Source organism: Marmota marmota, unplaced genomic scaffold (assembly GCF_001458135.2).
Source record: "Marmota marmota marmota unplaced genomic scaffold, marMar, whole genome shotgun sequence".
NCBI lineage: Eukaryota > Metazoa > Chordata > Mammalia > Rodentia > Sciuridae > Marmota > Marmota marmota.
In genome coordinates, this window is record NW_025999895.1 from 3,133,023 (window position 1) to 3,140,922 (window position 7,900).

Sequence of the window (7,900 nt, forward strand, 5' to 3'; positions counted from 1 at the left end):
CTCCTCTTTGATTCACAAGGTCCCTCCCCTCAAGGCCATGCTTCGTCCCTGCCCTCCCCAGGTGAGTGCTTCCGATTGCACCCTCCCACCCCCACCTGGACCCTAACATGTGCCTCGGCCTCCGTCTTGGCACTATTGACATTTTGGCCAGCTCCCCCGTTGGCACGGGGCCCCTTCTGTGCCTCCCTGGCCTCTGCCCAGCCTAGAGCACCTCCTCTCCAGGTGTGACCTCCAAAAACATCCTCAGATGTTGCCAAATGTCCTCTGGATGCCAAACCACACCCCATAGAAAACCACTGTCCTAAAGGCTCTGACTTTTCAGTGATTGGGGACAGAGTGGGCCTTGGTGGGCAGAGGTCGGGGAGAGACCTGGAGCGCATGCTTCAGTGTATCCCCGACTAAGACTCCCGTGTGCCCTTGTCTCCAGGGTCTTGCCCACTCTCCTGAGAGCGCTCGGGAAGCTGCGTGTGTCCTCCTGCCCTCGTAGGTTCCCCGTGAACAGCAGTGGCCTCTATGGTCCCCGGTCAATAGAAGCCTCACTCTGGCTGCAGCCGCTTGCCCTTGGAAGAAGAGCTCACGGGAAGGCAGAGAACCTCAGAGAGAGCCCTGCTGCCCGGCTCCTCGCCCCACGACCCAGTCACGCTGCTGAGGCAGAAGCACAGGATGCTGAAAGTCGGAGAACACGAAGACGATAGCCCTCTGCCCAGGAGGCCCAACCTGCAGTGGAGAGCCCAGCAGCTGCTGCACCTGGCCCAGGAGCTGCAGGCGGAGTGGCAGGAGGCCCAGTTCCTCAAGGACCCGGAGCAGCTCTGCTCCACCCACGTGCTGGGGGCGGCCACAGCAGGGTGGGCGGTGGAGAACCAGGCCCAGGCCCAGGCCGAGGCCGACCTAGAGAAGCCTGCCCCGCGAGGAGCAGAAAGGTCCCCGAAGGTGAAGGAAAAGCACAAAGTGGCCCTTCGAGAACCCAAGAGTCACCAGGAAGAGCCGCCCAGGCAGCAAGCCCGACGCCCCAAGCCCCAGAGGAAAGCAGTGGGCTCCGAGAGGCAGGGGGACACCAAACCCCGGGGTCTGGGTCCCACCGAGAAGAGTGAACGGAAACGGGTGCCTTCAAGCAAGACCAGCAGCGGCCGCCAGCCCGTGACCCCTCGGGTGGGCAGAAGTGTGAAGCCACAGCTGGCCACGGGGGGAGAACTCAGGGGCCTGCAGGAGAAGCAGAGAGCCCGGGAGGGGAGGAGGAAGGCGGGAAAGGGCACCACCGTTCACTTTGCCAGAGGCCTGAGGAACATCTCCGAGAACCAGGGTCCCAGGGACAGACTGGAGGAGTTCCAGCGGCTGTGGCCAGCGAGCTCCACCCACAAGAGGGAAGCCGTGGCCCCCACGACTCCAGACCAGTGCATCACCAAGAACAGGTGGCAGAGAGAGCTGGAGTCGGCCTTCGAGCAGCTGTTTAATTCAAACAGGAAGCTCAAGAGGCACTTGAATCAGCACCTGGACTCAAGGTCCAGGACGGACCCTGACCCCCAGGAGCAGGTCTTTTCAGTCATGCAGGGGTGCGATAGTGACACCCCACAAGAGGGGGCGGCCGAGGTGGAGTCGCTGCCTGCTGGTGAGTCCGGGGATCCTGCAGAGGCCGAGGTCTCCCAGAAGTCATCCCAGACCGATTTGAAACAATCACGAAGCACGGACAAACTCCCCAGATGCCATCAGATGGCCCAGCCTGCAGTGAAGGATGGAAGTCAGACATCGTTGGCCGAGGCGGACACGGCTATCGACGAAGAGGACTTGCTCTTTAAAAGCACTGAGTGTGAGCAGGAGGCCTCCGAGCTGGCCACAATGATGGACAGCTGCCCCCAGCCTCGCCTGCAGGAGCAGGCGCACGGAGCAGACTGGATGGCCTTCGCACAGAAGCCGCCGAGGCTGGAGCTGGAGTGGAGGAGGCAGAAGCCCTCGTTTGAGTCCGGGGAGCTCCCAGACATGAGCTTGGAGATCCACTACTCGGCCGAGCTGGAGGAAGAGCGGAAGGAGCGGAGGAGGTTGCGCCTGGCCCTCCTGAAGTCCTACCCCAGCAGTTACCAGATAAAGGGCAGAGTGTCCCCGTCCCCGGTTAAGCTTACCTCCTCCTCGAACAGCAGCATCATCGAAGACGAGGACAAGCTGAACCAGATGATCCGCGACATTCAGCTGCAGATTTCAGAGCAGAACAAGTTGCATGAGCAGTTTCTGGAAAAGGCCAGGAAGCGCTTGCTGGAGTTTCAGAGAATATGTTAAAAGGCGATGGTCCACCCTGCAAAATACAGCACTGATCACGGTTCCGCCTGCCTGTCCCTGAGTCCATAGGGTCTTACGTCGAGGTGGCCTCTGTAGAGGTCAGTGGTGTCCTCACACCATCCTTTGCACAAACGTAGGAAGCTGTGGGGTCCGGGAAGTGAGTCCAGCCTGTCTGGGGCAGAGGGAAGGCTGTGTCCACGGGCCCTGGGCACACGTGGAAACTCCAGGGAGATTCTGCCCTTTGGATGTTTTAGCTGAGTAAATGCTGGGATTTGAGGGGCATCCCAGGTCAGGGGGGCCCAGTTTCAAGAGATACATCATTTGGTGCTTAGCCCCTGGCCAAGACGTTAACAGAGCTGACACTAAGACCTCTCAGCCTTTCAAACGACAGAGCCAACTTTGCTTAGAGTCCACCACACGCTTCATTCCTGTGACCTTAGTGGCTGGGGGAGGACGGCAGGAGCGGGAGAGAGAGACTAAGAAAGAGAAGGAAGGCAGCCCGGCCCTGCTGAGTGTGCCCTGCAGGCTGGCTGGGCCGGGGCGGGGGGGGGGGGGCATCTGGGTATTTGGTCAGTCTCCTGCTTGTTGGTTTTACCTTTGACCCAGCCAGGGAGACCCCCACAATGGGGAGCGGGCTTGTTTTTTTTTTCCCTGCCAATTGCAGACTTAGGGACAGGGACAGGGGTTGGCAAACTTTTTAGGCCAAGAGCCAGAGAGTAAATGTTCTGGATTGGCCAGCAGCTTCTGCCACTGCTGGACTCTCATGAGCAGCCGTGGAGGGCACAGAAAGAGTGGCTTGATTTGCAGAGAGTTGTTGGCTGGAGGTGGCTCTGGGGCCAGAGTTTGGTGATCCTGGGGCTAGGACAGTGCTTGAACCTCCCCTTCTCTTCCAAGTGCCCTTGGATACCTCGGCACCTTGGTCTCATTGGACCACCAACAGCCTTATTGACCTCATGTGTATTTTTCAGTCAAAGTAATGAACAAACAACTGTGAGCCTGTCACCCAGACCCAAGCTCTGGAGTACTTGCTGAGAAGCCACATATTGTGCCTGTGTGCTGCTGTCCTTTTCTCCACCCCTGCCTCCTCCCTAGGGAGGTCCCCACAGGGCTCGGGGTCAGCCCGGCTCTCAGCACGTCCGCGTATGATTGACATTGCAGCGGGTGGTTTGACTTGCTTCTGGACTGTCTACCCGGGGTTGGGTGTCTGTCCCACGTGGTCTCTGGGAGCTCCTCTTTGAGTCTGGGCCCAGGGACTGGCATTCATCGGTGCCACACAAAGGTGTGGCTCATTTTCTCTGCAGGGCGGTATCGTCCTGAGGCTCCCCGGGCCTCCTGCCCAGGATCAGAGCTTCTTTTGTGCCTGTTTCTGAAAAGACAGCTGGATCCGCGGTGCCTTTGGATCAAAAAGTTGGGTGCTAAGTAGATGCTTTTGTGGGTTAATCCCAGGTTTGGGCACCAAGTTTTTTAAGTGCTTTTGGGAATTTAGAACACGTCAGTAGGGTGGGCGTGGTGAGATCCCACTCTCTCCATTGCTCCCTAGAAGGGGCTTCCTCTAATGTTCCCATTGATGAATCTTGGAGAGCCATGGGCCTCAGGGTCAGTGCAGGATACACGGAGTGGGTAGTGAAGTGTGTCACCACAGCTGACAGGGACCAGAAAACCCCATGGGGTGCCGGATGCCCTCCAGGTGTGCGTGGCTCTGAGAAGCCAGAGCCAGGTTCTCGGAGAGCATCCAACACACAGAGCACTGCTGTGCTCATGGGGACGGCCGCGGTGGCAGCCCACAGATTTTGGGGTTTGGCTGTTTGTATCTTGGTCATCGTGTCCCCTGCGCCCACTGGAGCTTTGGCTTTACCTGATGCCCAGGCTGGCCCTGCATGGGATGACCTGTTGGCCACATAGTGTCCTCCGTCTGAGGCAGAGAGGGAGCTGTGGGGTCCTGGGCTTCATGCATGGCTGGGATGGCCCCGGGCGTTGTGAGGCCGAGGTCCGCCTGGCTTGGCCTGGAAGCCACAGGCTGAGGATGGACGAGACTTCCTTAGCTGGGTTGTTTTTGTTTCCATTTGCAAAGGCAATATTTGTGGCCCGGGTGTCGCAAGGGAGGGGTCGCCCCTTCCTGGCCACACTGGAGCTAAACTAGGTGACTCATCTTTGCCAGGACTGTCACACCTACACTGTCCCCTGGCAGTGGGACAAGACACCCCGTTCTTTCCCACCTGTCTCGAAGAAGGCCAAGGGGAAAGGGCTGCCCTTGCCTGGGCCAGTGGTGGTGTGGGTGATAAATCAACCTCTTGGGACTTTTCCTCCCCCAAACGGATGGCCGTCCTGTGATTCTCTGTGAAGGGGTCACGGGGGCCTTCCCACCCCATCTGCAGGAGCCCAGGGGGCTCTGTCCCTCGGTCACCTTGGGTGGCTGATGGTGGTGTGAAGGGCCACGGGGCAGCCTCAGCCCCCCCAGGTCCCCACTGCGTGCACCTGTCTCCACCAGGAGCACAGGTCCTGGCGAGCACGTGGCCCTGCCGCCCGACAATTGCTTGGTGACTCTGCAGGGTGTGGGTGTCTCTGCTTCCTCCCAAGCCTTGACAGCACCCCTGGGCCCAGGCTCTCGCCACCCCTCTCTCCACCGCTCCTTCTGACATAGCTGCAGGGAGGAGGACACTTTCTGACTCTTGCTCGTGCCTCTCTGGTGCCTCTAAGTCTTCCCCAAAGTGATGGTCCCCGCTGACGGCCTCATGGCAGCCTGGAGCTGGGGATCCAGACTGGGTTCACGTGGCCCCTGCCACTTGCCTGGCCTCCCTAGCTTCTGTTTGGCTGTGACATGGGGCAGTGCTCTGGAAGGCCGGGCCCCCAGAAGGTGTCCACAGAGTGCAGCTGGGTGGCGGGGAGACCCAGACATGAGCTCTGCTGCTCCTGAAGCACCCCTGGGCCTCTCTGTGTTCCAGAGTTCTCTGCTGGGTGGTGCTCACATGCCCACCCCTGGGGACGGCGTCCCTGTCCCCCCCGTCCTCGACGCTCTGCATTACCCGGACAGCTCTCTGCTCACTTCCTTGCATCCCACCGTGTGGGTCCTTCTCCCCAGACCACAGTGACTCAGAAAGGCCTTCACAGCTGACCTGGTGGTGGACGGGGCTCCCTGCCTGCCCAAGAGGTTTGCGGAGGAGCAGCAGCATAGCCGTGTGCCCGCCGAGTTATCCGTCCGCGGGTTGAGGGCAGGTTGGATGCAGGGACAGAAGCCAGGAGAGAGATCTGGGGCCCCCTGGCTTTGAACATGGCCCCACCCCATGTGGGCTGCTCTGAGGGTCAGGGTAGGTCCTCCCTCCTCACCTCTCCTTCCCCACCAGCCGCCTGCAGCCAGTGAGCCTACGCTGGCACCCAGGACCTGACACGTGTAAGAAGATGGGAAAGTTGGGTTTTTAACGTTGGAGGTGGGGCAGGGGCCTCTCGGACCTGCAGTAGTTCCTCTAATGAGCGGAAAATGGCAACAGAGATCAGGTCAAGACCTCTAAAAAGACGCAGGTGTTGAGGGGCCTCCAGCTGGTCCCCTGAAGAACACGGGGGGTGGGGGGTGGATGAACGGCTCCTGGAACAGCCCAGCGCCTTCCCAGGAAGGAGACAGGGCTGTGCGTACTGTACCCCCTTTCTCCACCTGCTCAGGGAGGGCTGCACTGAAAAGGAGTGGTCAGGGAGCTGGGACAGGGTCCACCCTCCCTCACGGCCGCCTGGGGGTGTGGGCCCTGCCCACAGGCCACATGCCTCAGGGCCCCAGGCACAGGCCAGGGCTCTCAGACGGTCAGTGTAGACCAGGCCTGAAAAAGAGTCCAAGGGTCCAGCCCTCGTGGGTTTGCTCCTGAAAGGAGTCAGCTGATGAGGAATGGTGACCGCCCAGGGCCACACTGGGCACCAGCAGCAGGGTGAGGAGAGGACCCTGGTCTGCTGAGCTGCTGCCCGTCCCTTCCTCGCCTGCCGTCAGGGAGGGACTGCGGGGGGCGGGGGCTTCCCTGGGCGCCTCTCCAAGCTCTCTCTCCTCTGCCCGCTTGGGCTCGGGGCGTGGGGTTCGCACGGCTGGGCTTGGCTGGTGCTCAGGGTCCTGGCGGAGGACTGCAGAGCCTCAGCTCCTCCACAAAGCCCCACTGTTCTCTCCCAGGAGCGCTGCATTTTTTTCAAATGATTCAGCAGCACGTGAACGGGAGGGCTGGAGCCCAGGCTCTGGCACGAGGTCTCGCTGGCCTGCAGGGAGAGGGAGGAAGGGTGGCAGGGCGTGGGCTGGGGTCCTGCCAGGGCTGCGGGAGGCGGGTGGCTGGAGGCTGGGCGGAGTCGCCGCATCTCTTCTCTGTGCAGCTGAATCTTAACAGACGCTCCCTTGCTCCCCACAGGGAGCCAAAGCAAATGGGCAGGAAACGGAGCCTGAGAACTGGTCTCCATGGAGACGGGCGTCCAGCGGACAGCTGCTCACGTGCACACTAGAATCCGGCAGCGGGCAGGCCTGGCAGGTCCCCAAGGGCCAGCCTGTGGGTGGCAAAATGGCCCAGGGCCTTGTGCAGATCTGCCCCTGTTCTGCACCTCGCACCCGCACCTCCCTCCCTGCCTACCCTCAACCCATTCCCCAAATCCATCTGCTGGGAGCAATTCCCAACCTAGGCTTCTGTCACCCTGGCCTGAGTCACAGTGGCCAGGTCGTGTCCTCACCCTGGACAGGCACAGCCCTGCCCCAGAGCTGGGGTGCTGTTTAGAGCCTCCTGCGGGGGGGGGCCTGTCTGCTCCGTTCCCCACTCCCCAGAAAGCCCAGTTGCTGGGTCCTGGGGATGGAGCAGGTCTGGCGGTATCGGCAGGAGAGTCTGGTCTCAGAGCTGCAGGGAGGGAAGAAGCCCTGGGTCCCACCCATCACTGCGGGGCTGTTTTTAATTACTAAGTGACAGCCCCTTTCCCCTCATTTCCCTAAAAGGAATGGACTTGCAGGAGATCTGTTCCATCATTGACCCAAAAGGGCTGAGCTGTGAGGAGCCGGGGCACGCAGAGCTCAGAGCTCAGGGGTAGTCCCCAACTGTGTACTGAGGACACCTGGGGGTGGTGACACCGGAGGTGGCAGGTGAAACTGGACACGCCTGTGAACTATGAGCACCACGCCTGCACTGGTGTGTTCCTTAGGACACCTCCGAGCCGCTCAGCCGCACCTGTGTCCAGGTGTGGATCTGCCGAGAGGGGTGTGGCCTTGAGACCTGTGAGCCAGAGCAGGTTGGTCCTTACGACACAGGCCCCTGTCCTGATCACCAGCTGCCCATTCCTGGCAGTGCTGTGGCCATCTCTGTCCCTCCAGGCTGACAAGGTCAGCCTGTCCTGCTCACAGAGGTGGACACCCTCCCGCAGAAAGGGCCCAGTGCTCCTTATGGTGCCTCCACAGCCCAGTGAGATGACTTGGTCACACGCCCCTCAGATTCCACAGCCACGGAGAGCAGCACCCTGAACAATGCAGCCATTTTACTGCGAAGTCAGAAGCTGTGCGACTGGACTTCTGTCCCGAGCTAGGAGTGATCAAGTGGGGCACCATTTCCCTCTCAGACCCTGACCTGGAGGGTTTGTAGGTGGCTGGGGCAGAGGCATCTGAGACGCCCCCCCCCCCCCAAAAAAAAAAAAA

At 60.6% G+C, this 7,900-nt stretch overlaps 2 protein-coding genes across 2 annotated transcripts in view; both read left to right on the forward strand.

Moving 5' to 3' along the window:
• The window catches only part of Timp2 (TIMP metallopeptidase inhibitor 2), a 32,024-nt gene that overhangs the window by 7,282 nt on the left and 16,842 nt on the right, over window positions 1-7,900 (forward strand). The gene's annotated exons all lie outside the window — the stretch shown is intronic.
• Cep295nl (CEP295 N-terminal like) lies at window positions 430-2,312 on the forward strand. The gene has a single exon (XM_015504263.2). The coding sequence runs from the start codon at window positions 664-666 to the stop codon at window positions 2,266-2,268; it is 1,605 nt and encodes a 534-aa protein (XP_015359749.1). The 5' UTR covers window positions 430-663; the 3' UTR covers window positions 2,269-2,312.